The following is a 15673-nucleotide window of genomic DNA, read 5'->3' on the forward strand; positions in this document are numbered from 1 at the left end:
TTGCATACATATGTGGTATAACTATGCAAGTGTTCAGTGATTAATACAAAGGTTTGGTTACAATATGGACATTTCCCACCTGAATCCCCTTCCCATCCCCTGTATCATAGTCCCAACAAAGAGCGGCAGTCTCTTGAATAAGGCTACCAATGTGTAGTATGGTATTATTAACTGGAGAGTTAATGAAAACACCTCTCTGTAAAGGATAATTAGTCCATACTGTAAGGTTAAATGGTACAGCATGCATCAGTCGTTCTCCGCAGGCATGGGTTGGCATGTGTGTGCAGATCCAACAGTCTGTTCGATTCAACAGGTGTGAAAAGTTCTGTGCATCGAGGATGTACATGTTGTTCTGTCAGAGTCCTTGTTCTGAAATCGCCATAGCTGGAGAAATAAGGCAAAGGAGGAGGATGCAGAACACAATTGTTAATGAGTTGGCATTCAGGCAAGAAAAGGCGGCTAATAAGTTCTCTGGAGTTTTCTCAAGGCCTTGCTGTTCTAAGAGTTGTGCAGATTGGTCAGATAGGGCCTTGATCTGTCCCCAGGTCATGTGGTGCTGCTTTTTGCGAGGAGTCCGGTCTCTGTCCTTCTGAGGGCTGTGGAGGCTCATGGAGAAGTTTGGGATCGGGTCCTGTAGACCTGGACACCTTTCCATCTTTTCATGGCTTGATATACCTGTGGAAGCAAGCAGAGAAACATATCCTCGTTCCCCATTTTAAGGGAACGGGACCGTACCAGACATTAAATATTCTATACAAAACTGATGGCTGTGGGTGACTAACCCTAGGCTGTGGTCTTAAATTTGATATGTTTAGATGATCAATACTTTGTTCAGTTCAGCCAGTCCTGTTTAGTGGGAAGTCCAGGGGCATTCATTCCCTCCTTTTTGTTTTTGTTTTGTCAAGAAGCTGTCTTAAGGGTAAGATTGACTCTCTCCACAATGGCTTGCCCTGTGGTGTTGTAGGGGATGCCAAATAAGTATTTAATGTTCAATTATTGACAAAATTCATGCAAAGGAATGGCTGCAGTAAGTAGAGCCATTATCAGTTTTCAGAACAGAGGGTAACCCCATTATCAAGAAAGTTTTTATGCAGTGATCAATTTTCATTCAGTAAAATAGCAATAAATGTAAATTAATCGTTTAAAAGAAAAGTCATTTGCAGTAAGCTGAATCACAAATGACAAGTATATTAGACATTACATTAAACATTAATGTAAATGTTTTACATTAAACATTTAATGTTTAATGTAAAAAACATTACATTAAACATTAAAAAAGCCTACCAGAGTTCAGATTGATCCAGGTTCCCTTTCAACCACCATCTGTCACCCCTAACCTCCCTCTTCCCTCTATCCTAGTGTAAACCCCACCAGCCCATACCCCTCCCCGTCCTTGACTACATTTAGCTCTTGACATCCTCTTGACACAGATCCTTTATTGCTTACTATGTAAATATTCACTGTAAATGCGTTTTACTATGCAAATATTCCTGTCCCTTTTCTCTTTTCTCCTCCTATCCCAGTTGGTAATTTCCTTGTTCATTGTAACTATTATTTTCTGCACCAGTTCAATTACCCTAGTTCTATGTTTATTACACGACTTGTTAAATGTAAACCGACTTGATGCAACCTTTGGTCGTGAAAGCCGGTATAGAAATTAATAAATAAATAAATAAAATAAAAATATGTTACACAAGACTGACACATATTCATATTCATTCATCCTGCAAATATTCTTTTACACAAAACTGACACATATTCATCCATCCTGCAAATATTCATTCATAGTCTTCTTGACATCAAGACAGACAACAGATAACACATAATATGAGCTAAAAATCTTATCAAAAAGGTATCAAAAACAAAATTAGATAAAGGATCAAAAATCAAAAGTCAAATGGTGTTAGAAAAATGTTAAAATAAACTGCAAAGTGTTCATCTTCACATCTCTCATGGCAGGAAGGCTGTAAATCTGGAAAATATCAAAAACTGGCATACTGCAAAAAATTACTAAAGTAAGGATTAAAGTGAAATTCTTACTTTTTTAACCTTGAAGAAATCAATTCTATTATTCAATTTAATAAAATCAATTTGGATTTGCAAGAAAAGGCTTGGGAGGGATTGCTTTATATGTAGCAACCTCTGTCAATAAAAATTTTAAGGTTCAGAATTCTGTATAAATTTTGTGAAAAAGAAAATAAAACTGAAGTTTCCTTAATACAGGAGGACCGCAGATCTGAAAAATAAAAACTATTATACAACAGAATTATTAAAACAATAATATAATATAACTTGTAGAATAACATAGCGCCTCCTAGTGGAGACACCATCATTACTTTATAGATTGCAATTATTGTTCCAGGTTGCAATCAATAATACTCTGAGCTTACTTTCAATGTGGAATATCAGAATAGAATTTCTTCATATAATTATTAGAATAGGAAATTAAACACGCTGTTCAGTAATCTCAGTTCAATATTAAGGAAGTTTGAAAGTATTAAAAAGATTTAACAACAGAGTGAGAGGAAGGGCTAGTAGGGCTGGTGTAGGAATGCATTGAAGGTTGAGGGAAAAGATTTGGATCAGCAGGAGATTTGATCTGTCTGAGTTATAACATATAGAAACTAGAGAGAGAAACTGCAGGACTAAGTCCAGTTTTTTTTTCTTTTCAAAAGTTCTCCCTCCCTCCCCCATGAGTGGCAAGCAAGAGTTAACAGAAAGACAGTAAAGGGGGGGAGGAGCAGTGTTTCTCAAAAGAAAAGAACTGCACCCAACGAATTAATCCTTCAGTCAATAGGAACTGAAAGACAGTATTGTTTAACAATAGATAACATCAGCCAGAAACAATGGCTGGCTAGGACTTGCTGATTTCTTGTGGACTTGCTGATTTCTTGCAGACAGATACTATTTTTCTCCTATAGGGAAAATTACAATAAGAATACTGGTTCTGTGCGCTGGCAATTCAAGCTATAAACTTAAATCTCAGAGAAATGGAGTCATTTTAAATGTGATCCAAATTAATTTTGCAAAAAGTGAACATTTCACATGTAATTTACACAGTATATTGTTCAAATTTCAGTACAGTTTTAACATAAGGCTCTGCATACCCTTTGTGGGGGAAAATACTCTCAAAGTATGCAGATTTTTTGTAACTGAATTCAAAGAGAAACTACTCCTTAAGCATGCAGTCCCTCTGCAACTGAACATCGAAGACCAAGAGAAACCATTTTTTCCAAATCTGTACTGTCTGTTCAATTACTCTGTTTAATCTGGTCTGCAATAGGTCATTGAAGTGTCTAATTAAATCATTTTTTTCATAGTGATTTTTTCTTTGCTTGTAACGCAGGAGTCTAATTAAATCATTTTTTTCATATTGATATTTTCTTTGCTTGTAACGCAGGAGTGCAGCTGCCTGGCCCAAGGTCTTATACGCTGATTTCTTTGAAGACCTGGGGGCATAGCCACTGCTCATGGCACTCCGGGCGGCACTCAACTCTATTGCTGCCACACCCAGTTCTTTGTTCCTTTCTGTAATGGGAAAGGCTTGAATCCCTTTCAATAATTCCTCCCTTGTGAGATTTCCATGTTCTAGGTGAAATCCCAAGCTGACCGCGGCACATAAATTGTTACCGGGAGCAGCGGTTTGAGATGGTAATTTACCTGGACAAATTGGTGATGCAGAGTTAATGACTGTCTCAGGCAATGGCAAATGAGGGTACAGGGAGTCGGTGGTTGGTGGGGGAAGGGCTTGCAGGCAAGATGGAGGGAGGCTAGTTTTTCTGACCTCAGTGTTTTCAGTTTCCTGGGGCCTTTTCTCTGAGGTGGACGCAGAGGAAGCCACAGCTTGAAGTCCTAATAATTCTTTTTCTGTAAGGTTTTCTTTCTGCTGTTTCTGCTGAAATTCAATGCTAATCGCCCCACCCAGGCCAGGTTGTGGCTCAATTGTTCTCAAGGGTTGCTTTTCTAAAGAAGGCGTGGAGGTGTGAATGGGCTTGGGTGTGGGTATGGAGAGACACAAAGAATTTGCTGTCTCTGAGGGAGTTTGTGAATAAGATGGGGGAAGGGTATTCTGATTGAGTCTACCTGCTTCTAAAAGCACATGGTTTGAAAATGCTGTCTTGAAACATTTTTTTCCTATGTGTTCTATGGCCTCTGTACATTTTTGCCAGATTAATATTTGCTTTATGGGAGCTCTGGGAGCCATATGAAGACTATTGCCTATTAAAATCCAGTCCTGGATATTCAGAGTTCCCGCCTCCGAATACCAAGGGCAACGGCATGCTATTTCACTTATTAATTTTTCTAAGTCCCCCAGGCTGATTTGTGCTTTTTTCCTTCTGGTGATGAAATAATGATTATTGATTATTTTCTGCAGCTCCCTGACATGTAGCCTTTGCTGTACAGATAAATCACTTCTCATGCTCACGAATGTGGGGAACAAACTTGCTGAGAAATACTTAAAAAATACTAAAAAGTACTTTAAAAATACTTACGATTGCAAATCTGTTGAACGGTACGTACCTAAGCTATGTCCAGCCGAATGAGCAGAGAGTTTATCATCTCGTCGCAGGATCACCAGATGTAGAATATGGAGGCAAAGAAGACACTTCAAGCAGCTTTCATGGCAGGCAGGGAAAAGAAGGGCTTAGCACTCCTCAGAGCCCTCTTTTATTGTACATTCATACAAAGGCAGATGATGTGTCATTACATGATTGGCTACTTTCCCCATAGCAACAGACGAGTCATTACACCATTGGCTTGGTTCAGGGGGTGTATACGGATCATTTCATTGGCTGCTGAAATCTATACCTCCTGACTTTGTCCTGCCTCTGACTAGGGAACACCCAGCTCCTCCCCCAGGAATTCAGGGCCAAGCACAAGCCAGAGAAATACATGATAGTCAGGTATCCTTTCCTAGGCAGAGAGGATTAAGCACAAGTGATGCTTTTATTCAGGCAAAGGTCAGGGAGAAGGGAAGTTAGTGTTTAAACCCTGATGAAATGGCTTGCTGGCAAAGCTTATAATTCCCACAAGAGAGGTTGAGGGGTTTTTTTGCTGCTAGCAGAAGACCACCTCCTCTTTTTTTCTGTCTGGGGATAGAGAAAATGTCATAGCTGTGTGTAGGTAATTGATTTATGATGGCGATGTCTGAGCTTCTGAGCCAGGTTTCAGTAATGGCACTTATGTCTGGATTAGAGTCATTGAGATGGTCGTTGAGAATGTGGGTTTTCTTCGTAAGGGATTGTGCATTGAATAATGATAGTGTGAAAAAAGTGAGTCCTAGTAGTTGAGAGAGAGGTGAGGCCATGATGGATATGAGGGATTTGACTGGTCGGTTTGAGACTTGAAATGGTGGTATTATTCGAGAGGAGTGGTGGTGGTGTAAAATGGGAATAGGGTAGGATTGCATCTTGTTTCTTAAGATTTATGATACATTGATAGATTGGAAGTGATAAGGAACTGGCTTAGGAGGTGGGTAGGAATTAGATAATTGAAGAAGAAAGAGTCTTGTACCTCTGCTTATGGGGACCAATTTAATATTGAGGTGGATTTAGGTAGTGAGCCTAGCATAGGTTCATTGTTGAGTAGTGCTGTAGGCCAAGGTTTACTCAGGTCTTTCTCAGGGGCTGCACGAAGGGGCGCACAAAGGGGCCTGCCCCTTTGTCGCGCTCCTTCGGCGCACGATGCATGGCGCACGGCGCCGCTGCGATCTTAATTTAAAACCCTGCAGGGCAATGCTGATTGGTTCAGCTGGCAGGTAGGCGGGGTTTCGCTGATCTCGGCGCGATTTTTTTATTTTTTTTCTGTTTGCTTAACTTTTTTGAAGAAGGCCTGGGTCTATGTATATATATATATATATATATATATATATATATATATTGAAGAAGGCCTGGGTCTATGTATATATATATATATATATATATAAAACAGTCCATCTATGTTGATGGACTGTTTTGAACACAGTACAAGTGATGTGCTGGAAAGGGTCTTGGGGTTCTAGGGAACTTCTTATGAAATTTCAGATAAATAATATTGTGCCAAAGTGCATCAGAGCTGGTGAGAACCCCTTGATAAGAAATTGACAACTTATCACTGTACAATACTGTTCTTACATCATTTCTACCTTCCTAGGAAAGATAAGGTCAGTGAATTTAAATGATTGCATTCTTAGTTTTGGCTGTGACTTTAATTCTGAGGTTTTCAGGCAAACATATACAATTTATAATTATGACACTGGTCAATAAAGCACGGTTCTATGGTTTGCAGAATGGAAAATATGTCTTAATAAGTAACCTTATCACAGAAAGTTTTCTGAATTTTTTATTGTCAGCTTTAAGCAATTAAAGGCAGACAAGGCAGTGTCTGTTTCATTTAACTTAAAATCCTTTCCAGATTTCCAATAGAATTTTGACTCTTTTAAAACTCTAGTCCATATGTGGATTAAAGAAAAAAGTGAAAGCTGCTATTTATTTGAAAGGCAATAAGTTTATCCTTGTCAACAACAATATTGATAAATTCCAAATTTCAGTATAAGAGAGCACATGAGGTTTTGGCAAACTGCAATTACATTTGTCCGTTAGATTCGGACAGGATGACATAGACTCACATTGGAGTAGATTTTCAAAGGGGTACGCGCGTATCTTACGCGCGTTTGCCCCGAAAACCTACCCCAAACCCCCCCTGCGCGTGCCGAGCCTATTTTGCATAGGCTTGGCAGCGCGCGCAAGCCCCGGGACGCGCGTAAGTCCCGGAGCTTGCATGGAGGGACGTGTCGGGGGGCGTGCCGGGAGTGACGCGGTGTTTCGGAGGCGGCACCGCAGGGCGTGGTTTCGTCCCGGGGGCATTCCGGGGGCGTGGCCACGGCCTCCGGACCAGCCCCCGGACCAGAACATGGAGCGCAGCAGTTTAGATAGGGCCGGGGGGTGGGTTCGGTAAGGGAATGGAGGGCAGGCTGCGTGCTCGGCGCGCGCAGGCTGGCCGATTTTGGGGCAGCCTTGCATGCGCCGACCCCGGATTTTAATGGATATGAGTGGCTACGCGCGTATCTATTAAAATCCCGCGTACTCTTGTTTGCGCCTGGTGCGCGAACAAAAGTACGCATGTGCGCAGATTTATAAAATCTGCCCAGCGTGTAGCCATGTGATCAGCTGCTAAAATTTACCCAACCTTTAATAACTAACAGCATAATGGGTACTATCTCCTAAAGCAAGATTTTTCAACCCAGTCCAAGGGACACACCTAGCCAATCAGGTTTTCAAGATATCCACAATGAATATGAAGGAGATGGATTTGCGAACAATGGAGGCAGTGCATGCAAATCTATCTCATGCATATTCCAGTGCTGGATTTAAGATTATAGCACCCATGGCATCATCCTTTTAAAGCTGACCCAGCACAGGGGCTCTAAATTATGCAGAAGCAGTTTACTCTTCTCCCTGGATCTTTGGCACCTTCAAGAATTTGAGGCCGTAGTCAAGTGCCTAGTCATTGTGGATATCCTGAAAACTTGACTATGCTAGTGTGTGTACTGAGGACTGAGTTGAAAACCACTGTCCTATGGAGTTATGTGCTGCATGGAGCACAGCAACAAAACATAATCTTGCACATTGCCTATAAAGTATTCTTTGCATTCAAGCAGGACTAACATGGCAACCACACTACTTTTAGTAAAAGCACATAAAATTATCATTCAATTCCCTGCTTGCTTCTCCAAACGGAAGAGCCTAGTGAATCCTATTGTATTACATTTTTCAGTGTAGCAAATACTTCCTTGTGCTTTGTTTCTAAGGTACAAAGTAATAGGGTGAGGCATCAAGCCACAGAAGGGCTACAATATCTGTTAAACAGCGTATATTGTGTGATTATAGCCCACTATTTGTGTTATTTTGCATATTTTTCCAGAGATTCCTTCCCCAGTCAGATGAGCTGCTTTGTGTGGATTTGCATGCATGAATTTTGCAAATCCACGCAAAGCATCTCATGCATAGGTAATCCTAGCTCCAATAAAACAAATCGGAAGGCAGTCCCACGTAGCCAAGGCAAAAAAAAGTTTAAAAATTGTGGAGGTCAAACCTGACCCCCTTCTCAGCCTGGCACTCCCCCTGGAGGTGGCCTCAATATCCAAACCACAAAAATATAAGTACAAGTTCGCAAGACAACAGAATCCAGCTCCCCCCACTCAGATTCAAAATGCAAAATATTATGGTCATAAGTTCCCCCCACCCCGTATTTTCATATAAAACAGGGATGGCTGGACCCCTCCCCCCCCCCCCCCCCTTGGTACCCCAACGCCTTGATTTATTTTAAAAAAAAACCCCAAAAACATCTTGTTGGTGCATAGTGGTCCCCCCAGACCCTCCAAATTCTAATAATCATTGGATTAAAGTAGACCCCCTCCCTCTGGGCTCCCCCAAACCTCCTTCCCACACATCATTACCTCATTGCCAGGTTCTCATGGCCTGAATTGGCCACTGTTGGAAACAGGATGCTGGGCTTGATGGACCCTTGGTCTGACCCAGTATGGCATTTTCTTATGTTCTTCTGTTCTTAAAAATAAGAAAGCCTGCACTTGGAAGGGCCATTTTCCAAAATGTGACCTTGCCCCAGTCACATTTTGGAAAATGGTGCCAAATGGGCCTGGTGCTAGGGAGTGCCCCGTCCCCCTCCAAGTGCAGGTTTTCTTACTTTTGAGGTAATGAGGGGTGGGAAGCTGGGGAGGGGGGCACCACTCTACATCAACAGGTGTTTTTTTTTAATCAGGTGGTTGGGGGGAGGACCTTGCCAGCCCTGTTTTGTATGAAAAGGGGGTGGGGAAGGACCTTATGCCCCTAATTCTTTTGCATTTCGAATCTGAGGGCTCCATTGTTGCAACGAAAATTGTACTTATATTTTAGTTGTTTGGATGTTGGGGCCACCTCGAGTGATGTTCCCTGGGCTGAGGAGGGGAGTCAGATTTGAACCCCCTGCTCAATTTTTAAACTTTTGGGCACATTTATTTTCTATAGATTGGCCTTTTAAAGGCAAGGGGCCCTGTGGTTTTTGGGAGTTACCATCACACAAAAAGGGATAATACCATATTGTTTTGCCTCGTGGAGTTTTTGCCATGAGACAAAACAACAGAGCAATACACCCACATATTTTTTGGTGGGATGGGCCCACTATCAAGGCTACTACCTACCCCCTATGATAGTGGAGCTCTCCCTGTGCAAAACATAATGGCATGATGAATTTAAGCCGTAGATTTTATGCCCTCTGGGGTTAGGGAAATACCCACATACTACCTGAATATAACCTACTTTGAAGTGCCAAAAGAAATATAATTTTAAAAAAAATGCACCTACTGAAGCTAAATTTTTGTGCAGAATTATTTTGTTACAAAAGTGAATTGTTTTTAAGAAATATGTATTTCAGTTTTACCACTCTAAACTGATAAGTACATTCTTATATTAGTCCTATGAGGTAGATAAATATCTGTAAAACCAGTGGAGGAAAAGCAGCAGTGAGGCAATGGGGGAAACTGTATAGTAAGGTGGAGGGATTGGCAAGCAGAAATAGGAGGGGGAGTGAGGGAAAGTTGAATCAGAGCCAGATGCTGCTGGCTTCAAAACCTTCCGAGGTACCCCAGCCTCTAGTTCCTTCACCTGCTTTTGAACAATGTTCCTCAGATACGTCTGTAAATCCTCAAAACTGGATTTCATGTGGTTTTTTATTTTATATATATCATAAGTTATTGTACCCTTGTGAGGCATAATAAGTTTGCTTCGTAAGGTTACAGCCTACAACGCATTATACAGAAAACTATGGGGCTAGCTACCTCAATCATATAAGTTGGCGCTCCAACTTTATTGATCAAACCAGAAACCACAGTCTTAAAAATAAATTTAAAAAATAAATAATTACTGAAAACTGGAATTTTCTCCTGGTTGTGAAGTGACAGCTATGTAGAGATGATGATGCTCATCGTGATCTGTTCAGATCATTACAATTTTTTAAACGAGTCCTAATTGTTTTCTGAAAACTGAGGTATTAGCCACACGGAACGCAGCCTGCAACGTATCCAGAGTTCTCCGAGCTAATAGACTCGCAGGATTAAAAAAAACAAAAAAAACCCCCACAGATAAAGTTACCCACGAGACTACAAGAGCCATCAGCCCCTGTGGCAGCAGTTCCAAGCCTCCAGCCACTAGAATTCCCTTAAGAATAATGACAGTACGAAAGTAGAACATGATTGGCTGAGGCGGAGCTGAGGTCTCCATTTATGGACAGATTGTCTAGACTTTGCAGTATTGGCTTCCAATGCGAAGCTTGTGACGCTTGCTGAGCTGAGACGAGAGGATCAGCTGAGTCAAAACCCCCGCCACTGATTTCTGCCTACACAGTAAAAGGAAAACAGAGAGCAACAGTCAGAATCCCGAGGAAAAGCAGAAAGCTACCAGACTGGAGAACAGTTCCTGTATCAGGAGCGGAAACAGTCTGCCAGGGGAGAGAGATCGCCCCCTGTTTACAGTATTACACACCTACGGCTGGCGATCTTTCCTGTGTGGAGTTCGTTGATGTTCACTCTGACCAGTGATTCTTTTTTCTTTTGTAAACAAAACTTTTGGAGAAGAAATTTAAGGAAACAAAGAACAAAAATCTGAGGCTTTTGTGTTTCGATGAGTTGCCGCTTCGTTCTTTAATTGAATTTACAAAATGGTAAGTACTTCTGCGCTTCTGTTTTTATTATTACTGAGAATTAAGATGTTTGTTGTTGTCTGAGTAATATATTAAGCAAAGCACTCGGGATGTTTTGGGAGTTCAGGTAACACTGCTGCTTTAGCAGTCTATCGGTGAAGTAGTGAAAATAGATGGTGTTAATATTAATTGAAAGATAGACGGTAAGAATGTTATTGTGGTGTCGTCCTTTTATGTTACTCATTTTACGTATGTTATGTTGTAACCCGCTGAGTTTTTGTAGATCAGCGGGATATAAATGCTGTTAAATAAATAAATAAACAAACAAACAAATAAATAAATAAATAAATAAATAATCTTAAAGACAGAAGTTTATATTATAAATTCCACATGGACTTGTGATTAAATGGTATACAGTTTGTAAAAGGTATAAACTTTTCTTCACATTACAATAAAACCAAAGATATTCCTGCGTATTTCCTCTTTTCTATGTAGAACAGTAACTAGTTTTGAGTGGATTTTATTTTCATTTCATTCCTTTTCATCCTTTTGGAAAAAAAAAATATATATATACAGACCATTAATTCAGATCAAATTTTCAAGAAAAAGTTCTATTTTTATTTGTATTTTGATAACATTTCAATTGACAACATAGTAGGAGAGTGTTTGTTTTTCTATTGTACACTGGAGCTGGAGAACTTTGGAAGGGTCCAGCCAAACACTTGGATTTGGATCAGCTCATAGACCAACCAAAAAAAGTAAGCAAGCCAGAGCCATTGCTGGTCCCTCACCTCCTGGTTTGCATTCCCAGGTTCCCAATCCTTGCCACCTCTACAGCTTCTTGGTCTTCCAGCCTCATTCTGCTGCTTCTCTACCCCATCAAACTTTACTGTCTCTTCCGTGCAGGCTTCCCTATATCCTCATCTTCATTTCTCTGCACCCTGCACCCAGCCTTACCTTACCACTTCCTGCCTTCTCCTTCTCCTCACTCAGCCACTTCCCTGCCAACTCCCAGTTTCACTGACAGTTCCCTATCCCTTCATTCTTCTGTTTTCCTTCACCATCACTCATTAGTCCTCCCCACTCTGCTGCTTTCTTGCCTCCCAACCTCATTCACCAGGTCCCTCCACTACTGCATTTAACCTTTCCCAGTCTCACCCTTCTGCATCCCTGCCCACAGCCTCATTCTTGGCTTACTTCTGTCCTCACTCTCCATCCTGTCTCTGTCCTTTATGAGATTCGGTCTCCAGAACTGAACACAATACTCCAGGTGAGGCCTCACCAAGGACCTGTACAAGGGGACTATCACTTCCTTTTTCTTACTGGATATTCCTCTCTATGCAGCTCAGCATTCTTCTGCCTTTAGCTATCATTTTGTCACATTGCTTCGCTGTCTTCAGATCGCTAGACACTATCACCCCAAGGTCCCTCTCTTGCTCCGTGAACAACAACCCTTAACCCCCCAAGACAAATTAATTAGCACAGGAAAAAACAACAGCAGCAATCTTCAACAACAACATAAAAATAAGCTCTTTAAAGCTCTTTTCTAGTCTATTTACATCTCTAGTTTGATTTATCCTTGGTCTCTACTTATTTCTTTTTTTTTTTACATTCCCATCTGTCTCCTCATTTCCTCTTAGCTATTTATTCAACTATTATCATTTTTCTGTCTACCTCTCTTTCCTCCTTCTATATATACTGGTCACACGTGTCTCTCCACCTTTTCCCCGGAGGACCATGCATCAATGTTTCTTCCTAACAGCCTATTCCTCCAACTTACCCCATCCTCCCAGACTATGTTTTCCTTCTTTCCTCTCTCTTACTAACCTATGCTATTTTCTTGCTCCTTTCTAGGGATGTGAATCGTTTTTGAACGATTAAAATTATCGTCGGATAATTTTAAAATCGTCCAAAATCGTTAGAGTGCACGATACAATACAAATGCCCACGATTTATCGTCAGGGGCAGTTGTATTGTATCGTTAATAGGAGGCGGGAAAACCGGCACACCAAAAAACCCTAACACCCCACCCCGAACCTTTAAAACAAACCCCCACCCTCCCGAACCCCCCCAAAATGTTTTAAATGACCTGGGGTCCCGGCACAATGATCCCGGCGCGATGTCCCGCTCTCTGGCCACGGCTGCTGTGAAGAGAAATGGCGCCGGTGGCCCTTTGCCCTTATCATGTGACAGGGCAAATGTAGCACCGGCGCCATTTTGATTCCTAGCTCCCGACGTCACGCGTCCAGGAGATTGCTCCCGGACCCCCGCTGGACCCCCAGGGACTTTTGGCCAGCTTGGGGGGCCTCCTGACCCCAAGACTTGCCAAAAGTCCAGCGGGGGTCCGGGAACGACCTCTTGCACTCGAGCCGTATTGCAAAATGGCGCCGGCCGTAATGCCGTATTGCAAAATGGCGCCGGCCATACGGCCATTACGGCCGGCGCCATTTTGCAATACGGCTCGAGTGCAAGAGGTCGTTCCCGGACCCCCGCTGGACTTTTGGCAAGTCTTGTGGGGGTCAGGAGGCCCCCCCAAGCTGGCCAAAAGTCCCTGGGGGTCCAGCGGGGGTCCGGGAGCGATCTCCTGGACGCGTGACGTCGGGAGCTAGGAATCAAAATGGCGCCGGCGCTACCTTTGCCCTGTCACATGATAAGGGCAAAGGGCCACCGGCGCCATTTCTCTTCACAGCAGCCGTGGCCAGAGAGCAGGACATCGCGCCGGGATCATCGCGCCGGGACCCCAGGTCATTTAAAACATTTTGGGGGGGTTTGGGAGGGTGGGGGTTTGTTTTAAAGGTTCGGGGTGGGTGTTAGGGATTTTTGGTGTGGCCAGAGAGTGGGACATCGCGCCGGGATCGCGCCGGGACCCTCCCACTGGACCCCAGGGTCATTTAAAACATTTTGGGGGGGTTCGGGAGGGTGGGGGTTTGTTTTAAAGGTTCGGGTGGGTGTTAGGGTTTTTTTGGTGTGGCCAGAGAGCGGGACATCACGCCGGGATCGCGCCGGGACCCTCCCACTGGACCCCAGGTCATTTAAAACATTTTGGGGGGGTTCGGGAGGGTGGGGGTTTTGTTTTAAAGGTTCGGGGTGGGTGTTAGGGTTTTTTTTGGTGTGCCGGTTTTCCCGCCCTCCCCCGATTTACGATTTTTAACGATTTCAAAACAAAACAAAACACGACGATCCGATTTCCCTCCCCCCCAGCCAAAATCGATCGTTAAGACGATCGATCACACGATTCACACCTCCTCTCCTCAGCCTAATACATTTATTTATTTATCATTTTGTTATTAATTATACAGTAAAACCATCTCAAAACATCAGTTACACAAAACATAAAATAATGCAGCAGCCTTAATCATGTCCTCCTAGACATATCTGGTTAAAAGGATTACACACAGATTCCTTTCTTCCCTTTTCCTGGTTTGCGTCCCTCACTCTTTCCTCTTGCTGCTTCCTTCCCCCTCATAACCCACCTATAACCTGATTGCTTTCTTCTATATGGAACTCCTTCCTTTTTTCACTTCACTTCCCCTCTCCTATGACCCCTACTCCTTCCTCTAATTCTCTTCCTGTCACGGCTTCCTTCCCATCTGCCTCTCCCTACTTTTTCTTCCCGTCTTCCCTTCAACACCTCCCCCTGCTTCTTTCCATCTTTTCCTCGATCTCTCTACCCTGCTTCCTTTTCTTTTCTCCTTCAGCCCCTCCCACATTCTTTCCCCTTTCTTCCCATCAAACCCCTGCTTCCTTTCCATCTCCCCTTCTTCTTTCCTGGAGCTCTTCCCATGCTTGTCTCCTTCCTCCCTCTCCCATCTCATATCCCTGTCAATGGACTCTACTGAGTTTGAGCTTCTCCACACTGGCAGCCATACACAGATCTAGAAACTCTCATTCTGGCCGCCTTCCATTAGCACTGGGAGAACAGAGCAGGCCTACTGGCACGATACAGTTGAGTTGTACGGTACGTAACTGGAGAGGAAATGTTCAAATTACGGGGTGAGAATGGGGTCAGGGAAGCAGCAGGCTGAGGCTCTAGAAGGCAGAGAAATGGTAGAATAAGACTAGGAGGTGAATGCAGAAAGGGCAGACTAAGGCTGGGTTACAAGAAAGTTAAAACGCGGGAGAAGCGGAACGAACGCCCGTTCTCCCAGTGCGCGTACCGACCACTCGCCGGTGCGCACGATACAGTATGCAAATGAGGTCGTGCGGTAGAATCGGGCAAAAGGAGGCGTTGGGACACTAGCGCGTCCATAGCGCCTCCTTTTAGCCCAGAGCGGCGGCTATCAGCGGGTTTGACAGCCGACGGTCAATTTTGCTGGCGTCGGTTCTCGAGCCCGCTGACAGCCATGGGCTCAGAAACCGGATGCCGGCAAAATTGAGCATCCGGTTTTCGGCTCGACAGCCGCGGGCCGAATTCAATTTTTTTTTTTTTACTTTTTTTACTCTTCGGGACGTCCGACTTAATATCGCCACTTTCCCGGTGCCGGAAGAAATTAGCGCCTACCTTTGGCTCGCCTACCTTTGGCCTACCTTCCAGAGAAGGGCAACAAAATGGTGGGGGGGCTCCATCAAATGACTTATGAGGAGAGGCTGAAGGAACTAAATATGTATACCCTGGAGGAGAGGAGGTGCAGGGGAGATAGGATTCAGACCTTCAGATACCTGAGAGGTTTTAATAATACATTTCAACAAACCTTTTCCATTGGAAAGAAATCAGTTAAACTAGGGGTCATGTCATGAAACTCCAAGAAGTACGACTCAGAACCAACATCAGGAAATATTTCTTCATGGAGAGGGAGGTGGATACCTGGAATGCCCTTCCAGAGGAGGTGATGAAGACAAAAATGGTGAAAGATTTCAAAGGGGCATAGGCTAAACACCTTGGATCCCTAAAGGCTGGAGGATGGAAATGAGGAAAAGAGCGCATGGGGGTAACTTGCTGGTGTGGCGGTTACTACCCTTAACCAACAAACCTTCATATTGTCAATACAACTCATTATTG

The 15673-nt window shown here is 43.2% G+C and overlaps 1 protein-coding gene across 2 annotated transcripts in view; it reads left to right on the forward strand.

Annotated features, from left to right (window-relative positions):
• Nucleotides 1-10299: 10299 nt before the first annotated feature.
• MYO1E (myosin IE) overlaps nt 10300-15673 on the forward strand; it is a 416393-nt gene continuing 411019 nt past the window's right edge. For both annotated transcript variants that reach the window (XM_029574567.1, XM_029574568.1), the window contains exon 1: nt 10300-10695. In XM_029574567.1, coding sequence (XP_029430427.1) covers nt 10693-10695 — 3 coding nt within the window. In that variant the 5' untranslated portion in view covers nt 10300-10692. The remainder of the gene's footprint in view (nt 10696-15673) is intronic.

This window comes from Rhinatrema bivittatum, chromosome 13 (assembly GCF_901001135.1).
Source record: "Rhinatrema bivittatum chromosome 13, aRhiBiv1.1, whole genome shotgun sequence".
NCBI classification, from domain to species: Eukaryota; Metazoa; Chordata; class Amphibia; order Gymnophiona; family Rhinatrematidae; genus Rhinatrema; species Rhinatrema bivittatum.